At 41.8% G+C, this 23342-nt stretch overlaps 1 protein-coding gene across 3 annotated transcripts in view; it reads right to left on the bottom strand.

The window, feature by feature from the left end:
• The window catches only part of GRK5 (G protein-coupled receptor kinase 5), a 162094-nt gene that overhangs the window by 14314 nt on the left and 124438 nt on the right, over positions 1 to 23342 (bottom strand). For 2 of the 3 annotated variants that reach the window (XM_052798658.1, XM_052798659.1), the window contains exons 5-11: positions 14703 to 14803; positions 11673 to 11765; positions 8518 to 8581; positions 7837 to 7977; positions 6512 to 6702; positions 2110 to 2147; positions 1210 to 1299 (exon numbers count right to left, since the gene is read on the bottom strand). In XM_052798658.1, the coding sequence (XP_052654618.1) occupies positions 1210 to 1299; positions 2110 to 2147; positions 6512 to 6702; positions 7837 to 7977; positions 8518 to 8581; positions 11673 to 11765; positions 14703 to 14803 (718 nt within the window). Of the gene's footprint in view, positions 1 to 1209; positions 1300 to 2109; positions 2148 to 6511; positions 6703 to 7836; positions 7978 to 8517; positions 8582 to 11672; positions 11770 to 14702; positions 14804 to 23342 lie in introns of those variants that run through there. The other variant, XM_052798660.1, reaches the window with a different exon arrangement.

Raw genomic sequence — 23342 nt, 5'->3', positions numbered from 1 at the left:
ACATAGGCAAAAAAATTTAAATTTCTAGAAGTTCCATTTTGGTGACTGAACACAGAGGCACAGAGAATGGTGGGTAAAATATAAAAATACCTCCTGATTTCTGTTGATGGCATTACAGAAGATGCAGCATGCTACATGCCATGTTTTTTTCTGTGCATGCTGTCTTCTGACTTCCTAACCAAGTCAGACCAATTAAAAAAAACAAAAAGAAGTTGAAGCTAAGTATTAAGCAGAGGCCTAATCTTAAGAGTCCTTCCAGATTTCTCCATTTAGGGAAGAAATGACATACAAACGCACATCCTGTAAACAGGAGTCACATTTCTTCAAAAGCAAATTCTGTCTTTTTGCTCAATTTATAACTTATTTCTTTCCCCCTTTAAAAAATACATTTATTTTGTGTTGCAACCATCCAGTGTGCTTTGGGCTTATAGTCACTGTCTTGCAGGCATCCTCACTTCCATACATGGGTACAAATGCACACATGCGTGCTCACAAGCACAGTCTTAGTGTGTGCACAAACTGAGATAACAAAATTTAGCAATGACAACTGATTTGCTTGCTTTCATTAAAGTCTCCGTATGGTGTAACAGTGGTTCGTATCAGCTAGTTTCTATTTAGTCAAAGAAGCATAAGCAATTTTTATTCCAAGAAATATGCCCACCCAGAGAATGCATGAAAATAATTACACTGAATTTAGAAAACAGATCTAGTTAAATCAGGGAGTGTGTTTTTACCAATGTGCAAATCTCTACTCTCCTTTTGTGCAGCCTCCCCTGCACATAGGGGAAGACTCAAGATGACCTTGGTCCAGATGACCATAGGTGCAGACTTACCCATTTTATCGTAAACATAAATACATTTTAACTATTATACAAAGTAGCAACTAGAAAGAAACCTTTCTTTTAGCACATAACCCTCCTAAAATAAATCTACACTAAAATGACTAGAATGCCAGTTGTTGTCTCCCCTTTTAATTTTCTTTGCTGATTTAAGATTATAGACCAGTCTCATTAAGAGCCGCTGTGGTCCATCCTTTTGCCCACTTCTGACTTCGATGAGCATGACTTCTTGGTGGGTTGCTGCAGGGAACTATACCCAGCTGAATGTGAATCTTTCTTTATTATTTTTCTTAAGCTTATGTGGCAGAAAGATCTCCAAAACTCAAGTAATGTCAGCAAATTTAAAAAAAAAGAGCTACTGAAGACTTACCCATATATCCTACTGTTCCTACTCTTCCACGGATTGATTCACCCTCAGGGATTTTAACAGCTAGACCCAAATCAGATATTCTAATATGGCCTGGAAGGAAAAAAGAAATGAAACAACACAAAGCAGATATAATAATATGACCCAAATTAGTCCAAAACCACAACTGTTGTCGTTGCTACAACGCTCTTGCAATTTACTGTTCAGACGTTCTAAGAAAAGAGTGTTCTGAATTGGAGTAGTTTCATTGATAAGGAAAAGAGGAATTAGTAAGGGCATTACAATGCAGTGAAATTAATTTTAACAGTGAGGCTACGGACTAGAGTGGATTGTGTTAGATATTTTAAAACCAACCAAAAAAAAGGCAACGAGAAACATGCTGTAGGGAAGTATCTTGAACTGATCGCAGGGGATGGATGGGCTGACATAATTCTGCAACTCTCTGATGGCTGAAGGAGCTACATCTGGTCTGTAAGTCAGCAGCAGATTTGATTATGGCTGCCTTCAGCAACGAACAGGTACCTGCGTTTGCATCAAACGAGAGTTGGGTCAGCAAAGGCTGAAAGTACTTTTGAAAACGGAGCGGGAAGCACAGATTTAGAAATCACCACTTCCTTTGTGGTGTGTCAGCCTTGCAACAATAAGGATGGAAAAACAATGAAAAAAGGCAGACACCCCCAGCAAAGCTGTGCTCTTGATATCAGACCCTGCTGAGCAGCACGGCTGCTTTCCTCCACCCGTGCGGTGAGCTCCAGCACTTCACCCAACCCGATACAGGAGTATTAGTGTATGCTGAGCCTCTTAGTCACTTCAGAGCATTATTTGTCTTTGTGCAATATATATCCTAAAACTAACTTAATCTACTTTACTGCGAAAGCATCTCTGTAAATCTCTGAGACTTACCATAATCATCTAGCAGGATATTTTCTGGCTTCAAATCTCTGAAAATGAAAGATAGTAGTTATTTGTATGAAGCTGGTTTTGATAACATAACCATACGACAGTGTGTGAGTGCATTTATTACTAGTAATAAACCAATTGAGTGTCAAGTCAAACAGCAAGGAACTCATGAAACCAATACAACTTTCTACAACTCACTTCACAGATAGACTGAAACCATATGTCTTTTTCTAAACTGGAGTTACATTTTTTCACTAAGCCAAGCTTTTAGTTCCTAATCCACTCTATAATGGACTCATCCATCTAGTCCTGCAAGCCCTGTAAACCAACCCCTATAGTCCTATGCGTTGTTAAATCTCTGCAACATTTTCTGTTATAAAATAAAATAACATATAAATTTTGTTAAAAAGAAAAATATTTTAAATTTTAAAATATTTTATTTGCATATGAAAATGGAAATGGCAATCTGTTGGGCTCAAATTTTCCATGCCTAGCATCTGACTCAGAACAAATATGTGAATGTGTGTACATGCATTTGTGCACACGTGTAATAGTTTCAGCGAGTTTGGAAAATGAGGGGCAGAGTGGGGAATGCTGTGCCCAGATTAAAATTCTTCCAACAAACATTTGTGAAACTCTACTGCCTATGTGGTTTGGAGCAACGCCATGAAAATTGGCAAGGTGGTCACTCTGATGTCAAAGATGTGCCTTTTACTGCTCCTGTGAAAAAAAAAAAAAATAAATTCCCAAATCTGGCCAAGTTATAAACTTCTGAAAAAAAAAAAAAAAAATCTCAGTTTTCATATATTTAGCAGAGCCTTGGCAGGTCATTCTTCTGAAAGGTTTGTCTGCACCAAACCCACCAGCTGCTGCTTCTAGATGCTGCCCAGGCCAGCCCCGCTCAAATCCCCTCGCTTGGCCAAGGCTGTTTTCCAACCCTGCGGAGCTGAGCACAACTTTGCAGCCACCGCTGCCGTTCCTGGATGCGGTGGGCTGCTGTCGAGGCGGGAGCCAGGCAGGTTCCTGCCCGTGCTCCCCACGCCGCCGAGCAGGGACGAGGCACTGCTGCTAGAGCAGAGCGGGAATGAAGCCAACCTGCGTGGGATGGGACCTGGAGGTGTCAGAGGGAAGACGGGGACGTGCTGGGCAGGGAGCGTCCCAGAAGGGCCGTGCGATGGGAGCAGGCTGTGCTGGCTCAAGAGCCCGAATACGGCATCAGCGCGGCCGGGTGAGGCAGGGAAAAACGTATTGCTGCAATTCACAACATCATGGCCTGACTTTTATCTGATTGACTCCTACTGAAACACAGCGCTTAGCCTGGTGCAAATCCAAGAAGTGCTTGGCCTCGTCTTTTTTTAAGGCCTCCTTGCATTTGTGAACCAGCTTGATTCTGTTAGCTTCCCAGCAAGAGGCATTTCTTTTCAAAGAGCAAAGAGAGGGGGGCCTACAAGAGAAACCCTCGCACCGGGACATCAGTGCATTGCAGTCTGTGCAGGAGCCTGCCCTGCGTTTCAAGTTGTACCACTTCAGTGTCATGAATTTTCCTGTGAATGGCGAGGGCTATTTTGTAGTTTTGACAATGCTGAGATTAAAATTTGAAAACTCGCCTCGTTTTTACTTATTATTTCAAGCAAGAACATAGACCGCTGTGAATGATCTCCTCTTCTTGCTTGCTTCAGACCCTCTTGACCTCTCAAGATAAACTTCACCGGGTGCCCAGTGGTACCAAGCCTACTTTTCAAATAAACAATACTGAAATATGTGACAGGCAGCCGCATGGTGAGGAGAAGCTGCGATTTTGTTTAACATATCACCGTGGGCTTTCCCTGCCTATCAGCAGAAGGTTTCCAATGCTGGAGCAACACGGTCAAGGGCATTTCCTATTTATTTTTAAAAATTTATTCCTAATCCCTTAAGAAATATTTCCTTGAAGAACTCAGACTTCATTAGTTACTTCGTCTTCCACTCTGGCAGTTATTAGTCCCACTTAAAGCTTTGTCATTTGTGGCCAAATGACAAGAATCCTGCATGCAAGTTGGGAAATGCTGTCTTTGAATGAGAAAATGAGGGAGTCCACGAGGACTCTGAGAACAGCAGTTCGGTCCTTACAGTCCTCTGCGATTTAGGGCAATTAGAGCAGGCTTTTCTTCCCCACCAGACATAAGTTGTCGTTTCTGTTTTCAGATTTCTGGTTCCTCATGATCAAGGCTGGCTTCCTTTGCAAGGCCAACACTTCCAAGTGCTGAGGAGGAATGTGATTCTTGTACTGAAATGTCTAGGAGAAATAAAACTCCCCGGTGGACACAGTTACATGTAAGGCTACTTCCCAATGGTACAGCTTCCTATATGTAAACTAGCCTTGCCTAAATATACTGAAACATAAACCGCTGGCACTGCGCCCATGCTAGAAAGGCGATGGTGCGTTGTTTGGCTGTACAGGACAGCATAAACAACTCAATCACGGTGGACAAGGCTTTACTGTGTATTTGTGTAATGCCTAGGACAATGTGATCTTGATGCTGACTGGAGCTTCCAGGCACGGCTATAGTATATATATGAGTATATATATATAACAATAAAAATTATATATATATACTTATATAAATATTTCAGGGAGAACCAGCAGCTTTTTATGTTTGCTTCCTATGAACAATCAACCTGTTGACCTTTACTAACATGATGCAGTTGAGAAATGTAAGATAAGTGCCACGTTTGGCAAGGGAATTCTGAATCAGATAAATCTGACTCTGAGCCTGGTTGTTCTCTCAGGTCACATCCACAGCGTGCGTCACCAGCCCGTGAGATGGGGATGTATTTTCTGATGCTGTGATCTACTCAGAAGCATTTTGTTCATAGAAAATGAAATTAAGTCTGAGGAATAAGTGTTTTGTGATGAATTATTCACCTTGAGAAAGCGGTAGCATTTAGGCGCTATATTTTATTGACCTATATAGCACTTCTCACGGGTCCCAAAACATGCTGCGGTATTACAAATTCGGGGTCTCTGCAGATGCTCCTAAAATACTGCTAGAAAATGTCACCTACAAGGATGTAATATCATTCATCACCAAAATGAATATGCCACCTGAGGTGTAAACTAGCAGCTCTTTTAAGAGTAACATGAAAACAACTGCTTAAGGAAGTAGGATGCCATTTCTCTCAGAGCTACGTACTATTTTGAGTGGCCAGATCTAATTTGTTTTATTAGAAAGTGGCATTAGTATGGCATTTTACCAGCCATGTTATGAATGTACCAGTCATTTTCATCAATAAAGCATGCTTGTGGTCTAGTACTTTTTAAAGAAACACTATAATACCTCCTAAAACTTTTCTGAATGTGGTAGGGTGCTTTTTAAAGAAAAGGGAAAACACATCACTCATTTAATTTTTCAATTGACATTAAACACAAAATTCCATTTTGTTCCTTGGGAAAAAAAATCTCCTCCTTGGGCCAGTGCCAACTAAATCAGCGTGTTATCTGTCTGCCCTCCTTATGCCAGCTAGCAAGATCTGAGTCACAGTGAGGCAACCAAGTGGCAGTTTGCTGGAGATCTCCTCCAAGGAACAATAATATCGTAATTTCTATGTATACAAGCATATGCATAATGTTTATTATACATGGGCATATCAAATGATTTAACGTGTGGCTTAGTTTTTAAAAATAACATATCATTGTCTATTAATCATTGTCCTTGGAGGCTCCTTCATCAATCCACAGGACTTCTGCTGCTGCGAATGCCAGCAATAATGATTTCACAAGCTGGGATGATGAAGACAAACATTAAATGTTGTTTACAACTACATTGGTCATTGATTTAAAAAAAAAAAATCCTCATGGAGTCACAAGAACTCTGTCTGCAATCACGCTGCTTATCCAGCAAGTAAACCCTATGATGCCCTGGAAAAGCACTTGTATAGAGCTGTAAGCCAGACTGGAAGCTGAGAACTTGAACTCTGTCCTTCTCGAAGCTCACTGCCTGTCACCATGCTAGGAGAGATGGTTTTTCCACATCTGATGTGGTACAGCCCCTAATGCAATGTAATCTAAATAATTAAAATAGAGGCTTGAATAGGATGATCTCCATTTCATACCAACTAGAAACTAGATTCCTTAATGAAATCCCTTTAAAAGAACTTTCATAATTTTTTTATGTCACCCAGTGCATGCTGAGGCAGGGTTTGGGGACCTTTGTGTTAGTTCTGTATAATTTAGACAGGATGTATTTAGCGAAGCAACTGCTTCCTTCCATGATTACTGAATCATACTGAATTTGCACAGGGCTCTGCAAAATTTCAGCCAAAGCACTGAGGCATCTGAGCTGTACGGCACCACAATGACCAAGGAGGATGCAGGCAATTCTTTTCTACGCAGAAAAGATGTCCTAAGACTCTAGAGAGTGCTTACCTGTACACAGTATTTTCTCTGTGTAGGTCTTCTAAGCCACAAAGAATCTCTGCTGCATAAAACAAAGCTCTTTCCTCCTCAAAGCCTGGGTTTCCCATGTTGTAGATGTGAAACTTCAGGTCACCTCCATTCATTATGGTCAGAACTAAACACAGTGCATCCTTTGTTTCGTAGGCATAGGCTAAATTGACCTAGGAAAACATTTGTAGCATAGTTGTGACAGTTCAGTTAGCTGCTAAGAAGAAAGCACTAACTTTCCATTAAAGATTTTCTCTAGAAAAGGAAAAAAAATACATCGACTGAATTTGATATGGGCCTTATTACAATAGCAAACACACATTTTAAAAGTACAGAGAAATCAGATGTTAGGATTTTATAGGTTAATTTGTTGAATCCAGCCTATTTATCATCAGAAACCCTAAAGGTTAATGCTCAGATAGCTTCACAGGCTGGACAAACGTACTAATTCCAGGCATACTTTTCCATGTAAGAGAAATCTTAATAATCAAGGGAATCTACACCGCCCGCTGCACTGTTTTGCTGGATAGCCGTCAAAAACTATCATCTCAGCAGGTTCCCAATAAGGCCCAGATAGCCCAGTCCTGTGGTGGTCAAACGGACCATCGCTGAGGCATGAAGGTCAGCAACACCCCTGCGAGGCTCTGGTGGGTGCCCCAGGAGCGATCAGACAAGCCAAAAGCTACCCATCACTTTTAAATATGGGCCAACGTCTTTGCTTCTGCCAGAGGTAAGTAAACATCTTGCATCTATTGTATTCACAGTGTTTCCTAAAATAAGTGTAAAGACTATGACAGATGCTGAGATAACACCACCTTTTCTTTGTAAAAATCTAAGGCAAGGTTTTAAAGAGACACAAGAGCTGGCACAACTCAGGAAAGCCCTACGTCAGGCAGACCAGCTCCGCGTCACTGGCTAGATGCTTCTACTAGCCGATCTCTTCTGATCTGTTTGGGCTGAATCTCCTTCAGTCTCCTCCAAGCTCCTCTCTGCCAGGCACTGGGAATTCAGGTAATCACGCTGGACAAAAATAGCTCAGCCTGATGCAGCCCTGATGCAAGTCAAGGCCTGTAAAACGCATCATGTTCCCATGGTAGGAACAGGTACCTTGGCTGGTGCATTTCTCACGGATCAGGGACTAAAATGAGACTCGGCAAAGGTGCGCGGAGCAGGACTAAGGTGCAAAGCGAAGGGAGTCAGCTTCTGGCACCTGTCCTGTCGCAGGAGTTGGAAGAGACATCAGGTTCAACAGAAACAGTGCTCAGCAGGTGAGCAGGGCGCTGAGCGCTAGGGAGTTCAATACTCACTACGAACTGACTATTGACTTTTTCTAAAATCTGCTTTTCATTTAGTGCCATGGATTCGCCTTTCCTCTTTTTTATTCTCTTCTTCTCTAATCTCTTGCAGGCGTACATCTTCCCTGTCGCTCGGACTTGGCAAGCGCAGACCTGCGAATTAAAGAGAACAATTGCTGGGTAAATTGAAGCAAACACTATGTCTGGGTTGCTCTTCACTCCTCATGATCTGATCTGATTTAGTCCTTTTAAGGTTAGAGACGGCAGCGTAGCGAATAAAGCATAGGCGGGGGCAGCTGGGGAACAGACTACTGTTTCCAAACCTGCTGTGTTATATTGGTTTAATTATTTCACTTTCCTCCGCCTGCTTCCTATCCCACCTCCTTTTGTCTGTGCAGATTGTAATGTGCTCAGCTAAAGCCTGTCCGCGCCTCCTCTGACTCTGCTGCCTAGGCAGTGACCTCGAGCCATCAGTAAAATACAAATAAGGGTGTGACCTAATTCCACTGTGAATGCAACAGTCGAATACAATATAATTCTCAAAAGTGTTCTTTTGAGATTACAGTGTCATGAGAGGCTAAGTAAAACTGTCAGCAATTAACGAAAATCAGCCTCTGTCACATCAGGCTCCTGTAACCTGCAGTGCCTGAGACGTAAGAAACGCTCTTAACAGAAACTTTCAGAATTACTCACCTCCCCGAAGCCACCTTTCCCTAGTACCCTGTACTGCCGAAACGTGTTTTTCGTTACTGGTTGCCTGGAAGAAGAGGAAAAAAAATTTAAAAAAAAATGACATACTACATTTAATGCACTCTCTGTGATTTATTTATTTCAGAGCATACTTTTGAAAAGCAAAATAGATAAATATTATATAATCACATTACTTCAAGGTAATCATATTATATAATATAATATATAATGATGTAATTACGTTACTTCAATACTATGTATGGCTTGAACTTTTCAATTCCAACATATTAAGCTGTAATAAAATACAACACATTAGTGAGTCATCAGTATAATTTCTGCTAGCGTCTTAGGACCGAGGAGGGTTCTGAATCTCCGTTATATAGCTTTGGCCTTTGTGAAGCAAAGAGGAGGCCTGAGAGCTTCCAACAAGATAGTTATTCTCATGATATATACAAATTCTTTAAGGGTAGTGCTGGGCTAACACTTTATTGCTTTGTTTGGTCTTCAAGATGAGAAAAAGAGATCCAAAATTCAATCCACCCGAAAATATTTCTGGTGTCTCGACCTTAAACAAAACAGGAAACTGATGTGAAACAAGGAAAGAAACAATCCCGGGAACCAGAGAGGTGGGTTTAGGTGCCGTTCGCAGGAGGGGAGAGCAGGGAGCCGAGCTCCAAGCCAGTCCGGCCCCACCTGGGGTACCAGCCTCCTGGGAGAGCATCACTGGCAAGAAGGGAGAAAAGCATCTCTTTTCCTTTTAAGGGCCAAATTAAGGGGTAAATAAATCTGTCTTTCTTTCTGAGGGCAGAGTGCTCCTTAATGATCACTAGACATGATCGCTATCCGATCTCACAGGATTCCCACAAAATTCTGCTCTACCAAAATGGCTCCAGCCCTACATCTCACTTATACTTTGTTACCATGAAAGTTTTATGACATGGCAGAAGAAGAACTCTAGATTCAGAGAGATCCGATTTTGTATCCACCACTCCATCACTGAAGTTTACAATTATATTAGCAGTTGATATGAATATTCCTACCAGCTTTGTTTTCCTCTGGCGGGTGGCCAACCGGCAGAGGGAGCGCAGTAACGTGGCTGTTCCCACAACAGGGATGATGAGGTTGATGACAGTAAGGAAGAAATGTTAAAGAAGTGAATCGTTTCATTTATGTTCATTATTGTTTTTAAAAGTGGGGGAAGAAAAATACGCAGAAAGCCAAAACTAGAAGAGGAAAAGATGCTATTTTCAGGCTTCTGTGAGGATACTGCAAATGCTGTTGGGGTTAAAAGCAACAATTAGCAGTGATAACTACATGCTCAGCAATGTCCGTGGAATAAATGGACTGTATGACTCCTAGGTTGGAGCCAGCAGGCTGTCAGAAGGAGCCGTTGATCACTCTGTGCTACTAACATCTCTTTGCTAATCCTAAAAACAGTTCTCCCAGCTTCTTAAGCCAGGCATATCCAATAGCTTGTCACATTTGTTGGGGGAATGGAAAAAAAAAATCCACAAAGCATTTCAGAAAATTCCTTATCCCAAATGTGAAAATAGATAGGAAATAGCCTGGCTAGAGATGAATCAGCTGATGTTTTTTTAATTGAAAGGGAAGAGTAAATGCTGGATTCAGTAAAGACGGCATGTGGAGCACGTCTTGGCATGAAATGGCTCTCCCCTCTGCCCACCGCTTCCCTTCCCTCTTGTGCAGCAGCTTCGTAGCTTTCCAGGGAGAGGAACTGGCACAGCTCCTTTGATGTCCGAGGCATCATGCTGATGCACACCGCTCATGGAGCTGGCCCTAACTCATCTGCCGTAATTAATTCCATTTGTGGAACCCGGGGCTTCGCTCCACTCAAGGTCACTGTTACCCAGCAGTGTACATCTGTTGCAGCCCTCACTGACAAGGAGAAGGCAAAGGCCCCTTTCCTTGCAAATTAATACCCACTAAGGCTGCCTGGTTATTAAATGTGCTCAGAAATGTCTAGCCAATAAATATGGTGTGAGGACCTATATGCTGTATTTTTGTCTGTTTACAGTGATTGAATAATAGTGATAACTGGTCCAGACGAAAAGTCACCATATTCAGAGCGTAGCTAAACAGAAAGACAACTGAAGTTGCTGAATGTACTTTAATCATGCCTAATGTACCCAATACCATTAGATGGCCGAACACTTGAGCCAACGCTTTAGAAGCCAAAAGCTCCTGGCTCCCTGGTGTTTTGGGGTGGATTTCTGTTTTATTCTTTACTTCCCTAGAGAGCAGCATCTGTTTCAGTCTTGCTTGGGTATGGTGTACACTGGATGTGTATCTTACATTTAGCATTACAGATGCACAAGGGTAGGTTATAAAAAAGTGCAATGTGTCCTTCAAGCTGTGCCATGAGTAGCTCGTGGTGACAGGGCCTACAGAGAAATTGGCCACAGATATTTCCCAGATCACAGGAGATTTGGATTCCTTTTTTTTATAGGCTTTACGTTTTTTCCTATTCACTTGCCATGCACAAGCATACTGTGAAAAAAAGGTGCCCAAGCTGCTTGCTGGAGCGTTTCACCTTCAGAATTGCGATGTCCTTAAAGAGAGAAGGGAGCGGCTGAGGAGTATTTGTGGGTGTAAGGACACTCACGGAGGATGAAAGAGCACTATCCATACCCCAGACACCAATGGCACTCGTTGGATGGTCACAGCTGGAGACTCAGCTCATGGTTAAACTGAGTCTTATGCCAAAATAAACATGACTTTTCTATATGGCATCTTCCTGTGGCTAAAGCCATTCCCTCTTCTTGAACCTTCTAACAATGAACACTTAAAAACAAATGCTAAAATTAGGAAAACCTTCCTGGAGCTCTCTGGGAGAGCTTCCCTCGAGTACAGCTCAGGGAAATGGGGAATGAGTCTTGATGGACCTTCCTGAAGGAGAACAGTGGAAAGAGGGAGAGAATTGCTGCACAGAGAGGGCCATAAATGGCAAGCATTAGGATGAGGCATTGGTAACGCTGAAGAAAGGCCAAACTGTCTTTATCTTGAAGGCAAGTGGAGCAAACATACTATCATCTCAGCTATCAGATTTTGAGTGTATTCTACAGACTTTGCATGGAAAGTGGAAATAAACCTTTTGTATGTGTTTTTAATTAAAAAAAAAAAAAAATTGTGACACTTACCTTTCCAACCACTTCCACTGGAGAAACCTGTCGAAGTACATGCTGTTTAGGTATTCTTGGAATGGTTCCCCACTGAGGTGGTCAAGGACAGATCTATCTCAGATGAAAAGGATATATAAGCATTTTATAATCCTGAACTTGGAGCAAAAGAGAAACAAAACAAGAGGAGAAAATCCAGAGTTTTTGCATAGTAGGATCATACTTCTACTTTATTTTGCACTTTATTTTACTCATGGTTTCAATCTTGGAACAAAGTGTTATGTTTGATGTAGTTCTTAACAGGAGGCCTTATACAAGCTGAATAGTAGTATGTACTGGTTATGCTTGCTGAAAATTAACAGGGCGTCTCCCACTGGCTTCAATGGACTTTTACAAAGGCTGTTAGTCACTATACAACAAATGTCTTTGCTTCTGTTTTAGTAAATTAACATAACACCCTCAGGAATTGAGCTCCAAAACTTTGGGGGATGTTTACATCTGGATTAAAAACTTCTGGCTGAAGCCCATTTCTGTCAAAAAGGGACCATCAGAGGAGTTACTTTCAGCAAAAAAATCAATTTCAATTCCTGCTATACAGAAGTAGTAACTGTGATTAAAGTCAAAGGGCTTTTCCTAACAGCTATGTGCTTTGTAGAGTAAAACAGAGGAAAGAAAGCCTGAACAGGGATGTGGATTTGTTTCTGGATGAAGAAAAGAATTCTGGGCTCATGCAGTGGTTGCAAAGTCTTCTGCATAACCAAAGGAATACAGGAATAAAAAGGCCAGTCTGCAAATGTGAGAAGTAAGTTGCTTGTGACAGGTAACAAGCAGCCAGAGACCAACAGACATCCCATAAGAAAGGCCAAGGGTTCAGAGCGAAGAAAAAATGGGCTAGCTGAGAGAGCTGCCTGAGATGGAGGTGGTCACATTCTTTCACAGAGGGTTGCTGACCTGCTGGTTTTGGTTCTTGCCTTGCTTACTGGGGCTACTGCATGCACCTTTGCTGGCAGCATTGGTGGGGACAAAACTTGGTTTTGGGTGAAAAATGCCCACAAGAAATGAGTGTTTCTGTCTTGGTGCATACAGACACTTCTGTGTCTGTAGCTAAGGGTATACAGACACATTTCCAGATTTTGCTGGAGGAGGAAATCCTCTCTGAAGGACTACTCTAGTTTAGGAATGGATAATCTATGTTTTATCCTGGAGCAGTTCTAGACCTGAGCAAACAATTCACCATGAATAGCGTGTCTCCTCAGCTTAGCTCCTCCCTGTTCATGAGCTACTATTCATAAGTTTTTGGAATTTCTCAGCTGTTTGAGGTTTTTTTTTGGTAATTCTTGCACCATCAGTTTGGAACAGGCAGGTAATTGCACACACTCAGTATTCATAAGTCAAATTGTTGTTGTCTTCATTAGCTTTGATTGGACACAGATCATACGGTTTCCCCTATGTGGATTCAAGATTACAAAATAAAATAAAAAGTAAGTCTTAATGAGCTTTAACAAATGTCCACATTCAAAGCCAAAATTATAGGGGAAATTGGAGGGGGGCAGGACCAGACAGTCAAAATATTAAAGGTCAAAGCAGAAGTTAGAGTTATACATGCACTTCTCCCGCAGACTGATCTTATCTACGAAGACGTGTCTGAAACTCATCCCCATTCCTGCTCCTACAGGACAGCAAGCTTCCTATTTGTATGTATGCCTCCGTTTTTTGGTCTGACTGTGAACTCTTCCAAAATTAACATTATTCAGTACATTTAGTAAATACCAACAGCAAGTTTTTAAAACTTCCTTTTGACCCCATTTCAGTCCATGTGAAATGATCAGCATATTTATTAACAAGGTCTCAAACCTGGCTCATTTATCTGTTTCAGTTGAGATGAAGGAATGGCTGTCGGTGAATACGAGCCTGAATTAAGTGGTGTCCAACGCTAGCCTATTCCATTCAGTTAATTAAAAGCTGCACGTATTTTAAAGAACAATAGCTGCCTTTCAGCAGTTGTTTGCTTTTTAGTTCCCCTCTTTGGCAACAACAAAGTGCATTTTAGAGGGAACTGTCAGCTTTCAAACCGATTTGAGAACTGGAAACAGGCATCAGGGGGGTTTGTGTTGAGCACAGCTCTGCCTTTGTCATTGGGACTGGCACACACAACTGGTGCAAGTTATACGAGCATCTCTACATGACACCAGGCCAATGCAAGGAAACTGGTTATGTTATAAGAGAAGGCCAGAAATAACCCACATCTCCTACCAACGCAAAGAATAACTGAAAACAGAAAAGGTCAATGAAATGAGTCAAAACAATGAATGACAGCGGAGCGAATTTTACAAATCCCCATTACATCATCCAGGGAAAACAAACCGTGCTCAGCCAGAAACCACATGGGCCAGCTTGCGATGATCCCTCCTTTTCATATTTTTATTGGTTTATGATCTACTGGAGTGAACGTACTCTGGTCAGTGTTTGCAAATGCAGATTGCATACCTGGAGCTTTAGCGCATAATAGCACAAATCGCCTCGCCGCTGCAAAAACTGATAAGCCTTTTTCCCAGACAAAGGATGAAATAACGCACGTTCATTTGAACGCCACAGACAGACAGAAAGCATTAAAGAAGCCCCATTCTCCGGGTGAAGATTTTCTGGAAAAGCCATGCGGAGCAAGTTTGCACATTCCTCTGTCTAAATGGACTGTATAGCCACTTAATTTTTATTCACTTTGAAACAGAGATGTTTTCTTTGGATACATTATCATTGTAGCTCTTTTCACACAGCATGAAATCCATGGCTGGTTTACTTGGCTAGAACACTCTGTCAAATACCTGAAACACTAAGTGCCTGTGTGTAGTGTATATAATGGCATGGAAATATTTATTATATTTCGTTCAGATGAAATGACTTCACCGCTTGTCAGCTATGCCTCTAGGATTATGAACATAAGCCGAAGATACGTGCCTCAGGTTCAAATTGAAATGTCTCTCTTTACCTGACACATTCCTTACAAGATGCTGACTGTAGCCCTGCGATCTTTGGGTATCGAGTTATACTTACTTTGTGCAGTGAGAGAATAGCTCTTTGCAGGGGCTGTTTTCGAGCTTCTCCTCTGTCTGCTGGATAAGATCTTGACTGACTTCGGGAACGCAGGCTGGAGACTGGGGAGAGAAGAGAGGGGCACATTATCTCTGTGACGAGGTGCAGATTCTCCTCTCTTAACGTGTAAAAGACACATTCATTATTTATGCCCTGAGCTGCTTCCATTCAATTCCAGCGGTTGTGTAAAAGCAAAGGAGCTTTACGTCAAACAGCAGTAAAATAGGATACCGTGGTAACTCGCTCCACATTCCACTCTATCCTCACATTGCTTTTCTGCCTTCTCCTGTACCTTCACCTCCTTGCCCAGCCTCATGAATATGCAGGACCCGCTCCTTGCCAATTCTTTGAACTGCTCCCTTGCATCCCATGAAAAATGTGCTGGCCTGAACTGTGTACAGGCCATTCTCTTAAACAAAAGAGAATTTGCCCAGTGTTTTCACTTCATTGATGATTCATTGTGCTGTCTGAAAAATCCATCTTTTTTTTTTTTTTTTACCAGCAAAGGAAAACAAGAGCAGAGAATTGGTATTTATTGATTTATATATAAGTAATATAAAAAGATGCTCACAAAAGTGTCTGGACACCTTAATTCATCATTAGAAGGACAAAAATAATCCAGCAGCTTTAAAATAATCATTTCAAAAAGGAACTCTGCCAACCAAGCACATAAACTCTTTTCATCCTTTCCTCCCTTTAGAGAGAATGTACATTCAGCCCCTTCAAAAAGCCCTTACCAAAGAAAGAGAGGTCTTTTGCAGTATGCCTTGATGGTTAACCAGTCTAGGGCCTTTGGGGCTAATTATCTGTAAAGACAGTTTTTAGGCAGTCTACATTCTTAGTCATTGACAGTATACTGTAATTATATAAAAGAGTGTATATGCATGTGTGTGTGCGTATGTGAGTGTCTGTGTTGTGTACACTTATTTATAGACATTTCTCCCATTTACATTAAAGCCCCTTTACATAACCAATCAGATTGGGGTATTTTCAATAAACCCCGCCATAGATGACAAAATCCTCTTTCCTTGCGGAAGCCTTAACACTCGGTAAGGTTCCCCATCCATGGCCACGACCACCAGATGTGCTGAGTGGGTGGGTCACAGAGCATCATCACTCATTCCTGGCCAGATGTTCTCATTAACTCACCCTTAGTTGGGGACATCCTGGCAAGCACTGAAATGCATTGCAGGCAGAGTTCAAAAACACTGGGAACGAGGACAGAGGAAGGGGCAGAGGTGGAGCCACAGAAAATCTCCAGCATGGTGAAAGCTGAATTAAGTCTTTTATCTTTTCCTTCCCACTGCTGAAATGTGAATATGATCCTGGTTGTGACATGAAAAAGTAAGTTTGTTCCACTTGAATGTTTTTAAATAGGAACATGGTTTACAGAACTGTCTGTGCATGCTGCGTAATGCAGTCTCACTATTCAACCTTGACAGACAATCTGCAGAACATGCTGGATATCTTTGACCTCACTGAAGTATTTCCTCATTTCCTCCATATATTCCTCCATTTCCTCAGCAAAAGGTATCTAGGGAACACCCACTTTTAATCGTAGAGTATATTGCTAATAATTTAGAAGTCTCACAGTTTCTTGAGAGGTAGATGAGCCCCCACATTATCATCTAAAAGATTAAGAGACTGAGACAAAGCCAGATTTTCTCAGCTTGTGTGGCCACTGAGGTTGGCAGGAACTGAGAACTGTAGAACAAGTCTCAGTAAATCAGACAACTTACAGAAATTCCTCACTGTAGATGCCCATGACTAAATCTAAGTCCCCAGTTTTAGTTCAAGAGAGCAAGTAGAGGCAAGAGTGAAGCAGTGAAAGAATGAGGACAAAACCTCAAAAGTCCTGTTATCCAGTCCTACAGCTGCTGCATTGAAAATACTGGGGAAAGAGGGAAAAAAAAGGCTTTTAAAGGAATATTCAGATAGGAACTAAAGCCTAATGATCAGCAGTATTTCAGCTGATTTCAGCTAGGAACCATATGAATTAATGCCTGTACTTTACAATTTGCATACTCAATGGGATGCGTACACAAGCTCATCGGCAGCCCAAAACTTGTTCATGGCTGCGTGAGTCCACTGCTCAGACACCTGGTTATCTTGAACATCTCTCTGATTTATAGGGTACAGAAACACCACTGAACTCCATAGTCTTTGTACTGCTGTGAATCAGGTGTCTTCTGATGTGAATGGAGTTGCACTTAAGTAAAAATGATACTAGGGCCTCTAATTGAAGTTACTACTAATTAAATCTAGAACTTGTTCTACATTTATCGGCCATGATTGGGATCCAAAAGCTAAGTATTAAAGCCCATAATTAGTAACTTAGACCAAGTGACCTGATTCTTATTCATGCCAGGCAACTTCATTTCCCATTGGGGATTCATTTCCCTATGGGAGGTAAACTGCCTTGAGGTTAGTGTTGAAGGTCATGCCCATGATGCATTATTACAATAATAATTCCATCAAATTTTGTCTGAGATCAAAGCACATTTAAAAAGAAAATCAGCTAACTCTTTTTCATAAAGAAGAAGTGAAATTCTTAAAGGGAAAGGGGAGAAGAATGAGCAAAAGAAACTGTAAGACAATGTGGGAAGTATTTAAAAATGGCACGAAGTGTGATTCCTCTCTCCAAGTTTGTGGGAGATATACAGTCAACACTTGGTTTTTCAAAACCACTCATTGCTGACCTTTGAGTCTTTGCTTCCTCTGAACAAATCGAGAGCAAGCTAACAATATCAAGGTAGGTAAAGACATAAATACACTAATATCCTGTACATGGACTAAAGCCTTACAGTGTAGTGCAAGCACTTTACTAGACCACTTCATTTTCTATAACAAAAAAACCCACTTTTTTTTTTCACAAGCTGATCATTTCCAAAGGTTTTGTAGGCCCAGCAAAACATTTGGTGTCATTATGCAGCCCTTCATAGTGTTCAGGGCAGAGCAGCTGCACCACGTGTATGGGAGAAGCATACCCAACCCTTTCCAACTCTGCATACAGTTCTAGGGAGTCTTTGTATGATCCTTCTTGAGATTTTCCTTGAGACTTCATTGTTCCCACTGCTCCCATGAAATAACCGTGACTGCCATTTTCCTGTTTGAATACTGTGCATACCTACAGCCTTCAAATGTTCAAAGCAAGCCAGAAACAATTACAAGCCAAAACCCAACCCACTAACCTACTTTTGCTCCCCTGGAGAACAATTAGGTAGCACAGGTTGTGAGTGCAAGAAAGCATTTGGATCCCAAGAGTGAAAGCTTCCAAAGGTAACACTTTGGCCACTTACAGAAGAAAAAGTTTCTTCTTCCCTGGAGAGGTGCAAAAGATTTCTGCAGCCCCGGTGAAATGGTTATTAACACGATTCTCCCACTGCATTATGGGTAATGGCTGTAAAAGCAAATTCAGCTTTTACGGGGGAACAGAGACACCTCTTCCAACATATTAAATGTCCTGTGGCAGCTAGGAGAACTGTACCCCATGATTAAGACCATTACATCTGAGCGTGTGACAAAGAATATTCTGCTAACTCTTCACAAACACCTGCAGAAACCTGTTACGTTTTCTTGTATTCAAAACAAAATGCTGGGTAGTTTTAACAAGTACAGTCCTATACTTCCTCTAATGGCTATTCTGTTTCCTGAAGGCAAAGAAAGTGATTCTTGATCTCACTTATGATAATGTAAATCAGAAATGATGTCAGTCAAGTCAACAGAGTAACACTAGGGTAAAGCTGATGGAACTGAAACCAGATTCATGGCCCAAGACTCTGGCAGCACAAAAGTGCTTAAATTGATCCAATAACAGAAATTCTTCTCATATCATTATCCTTTTTGATCAGTTTAATAAAAGTCCAAAAGTCCAAACTACTTTCACCAGGTTTTAATCAAAATTTCCTATCTATCATCTCCTGTATCTTCTCATTTATGGCCAGAAACTCAAAACCTTTGTATAAATATTTTGCTATTTGTAAACCAACATCTCAGTTTTATGATGCCCTCTTTAATTTTTAAGAAAAGAACGCAACTAGGAATTGGATTAGTGATTATCTGAGAAACAAGAAATGGATATTCAGTTACTTCTGAGTGCCATTAACACGCTCTGAGAAAAAAAGTCTCCATTTCTAAATTTTGGTTTTTTCTAATTTAAAAGACAAAAGAGATCATCCCAGCTGCTCTTCTGTTTCAGTAAGTGGCATAAAAACAGCTGAGATGTCACACACTTGTTCAAGGTTAGTTGTGTTCGTGTCCACAAAAATTCAGAGATCACTGTTCCTTCCAAATTAAGCCTCTGGGCTTGCAAGATACTTTTGCTGAGAGGTTGATTGCGGCTTCTCCCCCTTCCTCTCCTGTTCACTAGGATGCAACTACTGATAAACAGCACGGTGGCTAGGTTTGAAGCTGGATGCAATATCACCCATAAATACCAGGTTCTTGGTGGGAGCTGAGAGCATCGCAAGTCGAATGCAATCTGGTCTTTCCTGCACTACCACAGTTGTCCCCGGCAGCCTGAATGCCAGGAGACCCGTGCCAGGCAGCCGTGCCTGCGCTCCATCTGGTATTGCCCATGTCCCAGCACTCGGCACCTCACCGAAGTACAGAAAAGAAGTGAAATCTGATTCTGATCAGATGAAAGCTTCCAGGCTCTAACTCCCCATTATCTGTTATTTTGAATGTCACGTTGCATCACTATACTTTAAAATGTAAACTCTCCTTTTTTGACAACTCTGTAAGTTTTGCTACAGGCTACTTCACTCAGCCCTTCAAGACACAGTATTTGTTGACCTTCACTGAACAGGACAGCAAACAAATAAGCCTTCTCATAAAATCATCTCTATATGTTTGCCATGGTACTTACACCATTTCTCTGACGGTGTTTCCACTGTGACTGCGTGGAGGACACCTGACCTTTTGTCGAACTATCAGCTAATCAAATTCTTTATAAAACAAGCTGAAAAGCCAGCAGTACCATGGGAGGCATTCAGAAGACCTTCTCTGATAATTTCACTTTTTCATTCAAACATGTTATTTGTTCTAACTTTCCTTAAGACATAATTTCCAAACATTTAAAATGTATGACTTCGGTCAAGATGTAGTACACTATAGGTGTTGCCTCCAAGTCTGTGGAAGCGAAAGCAGGCAGTCAGCTAGCAGAGATTTGCAACTTCAGTGAGCAAAAGCATTTTCCTGACAACGCAGCAGCTGGAGTTAGCCTTTCTGAAACTGGGGTGGGGTGAGTAGCAGGTGTCTCTGCGTAACCGACTCCGATTATTTCCACTAGCTGTACGGAGCCCAGGGCAGATGCACACACAACACAAACCTGCATGTGCAGAGTTAGTTTATTGTGCGCAAGACTGCTGTTTCTGTGGGAAAAAGCGCCCAGATGACAAAGGGAACTGAGAGAGATGTGCTGAGACTCCAGTTAGAGACACGTATCCAGCTGGGGTCACCACCGTTTGAGAAAGCTATAGAAAGCTGATGAGAGCACCAAGTGTCTGGAGGGTAGAGAAACATACTTGGGGAAAAAAATGCCAAAGAGAAGCATTGAGGAACTAGATTTGTTAAGTCTGGAAAAGTAAGAGTGAAACATGATAAAGGTCTTTTAATAAAGAAATGTTTTTAATAAAGAGGGCAGGGATCAATTATTCTGCATGTTCTGCTCTACACTGGGGGAAAGATGTGAAGGAATCCACTTAATTGGATATCAAGGCTTTTTTTCTAATTTTTCACACAGAGAAGCACAAGAACAGGCATATGAATATTGTGGAATCTCTTCTCAGAAGTCTTTCAGACCTCTGAGGGCAGACAGACATCTGTTGATGATCTAAGTGTATTTGATCTCTGTTCAGTGCAAGAGGCTCTTGAGCCCTCTTCCAGTCCTTTGTACCAATGATTTTGCAAAACACTGGACTCCTCTCTAAAACACAGGCACATGGCATGGCCCCAAGAACAGATGAAGAAGAAAGTTTGTATGCTGAATGCTCACCAAAGGAAACCTGGAGCTCTGAGCAAAGGAATAAGTATCTTCTTTGCAAATGAACACTCCTGCTTCAAAGACACTTGTCTCAATTGTCATTGTCTCCTACAAAAAAGAAATAGCTTGCAGAACCCTGAACTTCAGATCAGAAAAAGGGATAGCATTGACTTTGGTCTGACTGGCTTTGCAAGAAACAGAGCAGGTCCGAAGTCCAGAGGTAATTGGTTATCCTTACACAGTGTGTTTCATCTAAGAACCTCGAAATACTAAAGCTTCATTGCATGATTAAGTCTTCATGAGCTAGGTGGCAATCTCACGATGTTTTACAGAACAGTGAACAGGGAGGTTAAGAGTTCATGTTTTGCAGAAGAGTTGATCATCGTCTGTGACTGAAATCAAAGAAGTCTCACTGAGATAAATCAAAGCTAGAGATGCTCAGATTCCTCGAATCAGTCCATTTGTAGCTTGCAATTAGTGAATAAGGAACAGGAACCTAGAAATACAGGCTTTCATTATATACCAACTCTTGCCAGTGGATGTGAGTCATCATGGTATCTTAAAAAATGACTGTTCATCACTACAAAAATTGTATGAACCAGAAAGATACCACACTCTTTAGATTGAATAGACTTCATGCAAACTTTTGTCATAAACACAACTGCTTTCCTGGCAAGTTTCAGACATGGAGCCATGGTTCTGAAACATGATGAGTTATTTTAAAAGCCACTTGCATAAAATAAATAATGTGCAGCATATGTTATGTCTCAGGTTATGAAAACATTCCACAACAAACTAGCTTCAAACAATTAAAAATGTTTCAGTCAATGGACAAAAGTTCAAGTCATAACTTTTTTTGAGCTGTCTCCGGTTCCAAGCACTTCTGTCTTAATGATATGTGTATTTTCAAATGTTGACAGCAATTTTCCACACACAATCTATTTGCAAATCTCCGCACAGATTGCTACTAGTAGAGACCTCAAAACTATGAAAGAAACAAGCTAAAATGAACTTTGGTGTGAGATGGTGCATGATGGGATGAGAAGAGTTCATACACAAAAACCTAGAAATACTGGCTTCATCCAGCTGTTACGTTGCTGCATTTGATTTGCACTCACAAGGCCGTGACCCAAGACCAGCAATGGAGCGCAATGGTTTGTGTCAAGGATGGGACATCTGCCACATGCAATGCCACTTCTGCTGTTGCTTTTGTAGAGTCGCATTGTTCTCCAGATGTTTGAGGAAGGCTCAGCTAGCAGGGGCAGCGGTTACCAGGACAGGTAGCAATGGTATGACTATCAGGGGTGACTGTCCTCAGTCCTTTGAGGCAAAAACTCATAAGAAGTCATGAGGAGGACTGTAATCAGAGCAGTTACAAGAAAAAAGGGAGGCTAGGTAGATATATCCAGGTCATGCTGGAAAGTGCAAAATCAGGGAAAGACAAGTTTATGTGCTCAGGTAATGCGTGTTATCAAACAGGAAAGGTAATGGAAGGCAAAACAGAGGCCATGAAATTGTGCCTCCAAGGCTGATCTGCTACTTGTGGCTAGAGATTCACCCCAAGAACTGGCCCGGGGTATCTGCTCTGGGGTCCGCACTGCTGCCCTCAGAGCAGGTACACGCCAGCGCAGGGCACAGCCTGGGCTCTGCTTGCCCCACCACGGGGAGATGCCTGGAGCCGCTTTGGGTGACTCTGGTGACGCTTTTGGGTGACTTTTGGGTGACTCCCCCACCTCTCCACTTTGGGCAGGGGCAGGCCAATGCCAGTTGAGCTACAGCCCGGAAAGTCCTGACCATGCAGCTGGTGACCGACGGAGGAGAAGTGTGAAGGGGCTGACGGTGAGAATCATAGAATCATTTAGGTTGGAAAAGACCTTTAAGATCATCGAGTCCAACTGAGGAATGCAGAGGAAAGCAATGGAGGAGGAGACAGAGTGTCTTGGTGGTACTTTGATTTTGGGAAGTTTGGGTTAGTTTCAACCTGGCGAGGGAAAGGTTCCCAGCACTGTCACAGCACACGCAGTCTCCTGACGCTTTTTGGTGTTACGCGCAAAAATGTTGGAACATTCTTTTTTCTTGCCCTGTGTCTGATCTTGTCTGTTCAGCTTTAGCTGTATATGTAGTAAACAGCCAATTCTACATCAGGAGCAGCTGCAACACTTCTTGTAAACAACTTCTGCATTTTCTTTTTATTTTTTTTCCTACCACAAAGTCATCTGGGTCTGCATGAGGCAAACCAGTAAAGCACAAGGCTTCATAATTCCAGGATATTTGCTTTGAGATGACAGATGTAGGAATTGGCAGTGAGGTGGACGGGGAGCATGGAGAGCAGCTGTGTTATTAGTAGCAATTTATCTACTACGACAGTGTGTAGACATTATACCTGAGAATGGGGGCCTGTAATGCCAGGCACTACATACACATGTCATGAGAGCTAAAGCTTCAGAAGCAAACCAGTCTCACTAGCCCTGGAAGTGGGAACGGGGACCAAACGCAGGAAATACCTCGCCCAGGATTACAGAGTGGGTCAATGAGAGAGAAGAAAATTGAACCCAATGCTGTTCTCTAATCAAATGGTATTTTCAGCACTGAGGGCAGAATCACTTGCAGGTAGCTAA

This window comes from Harpia harpyja, chromosome 10, assembly GCF_026419915.1.
Source record: "Harpia harpyja isolate bHarHar1 chromosome 10, bHarHar1 primary haplotype, whole genome shotgun sequence".
Classification (NCBI taxonomy): domain Eukaryota; kingdom Metazoa; phylum Chordata; class Aves; order Accipitriformes; family Accipitridae; genus Harpia; species Harpia harpyja.
Note: the sequence above shows the minus strand (reverse complement) of the source record. Positions and strands in the feature narration are given on the sequence as shown.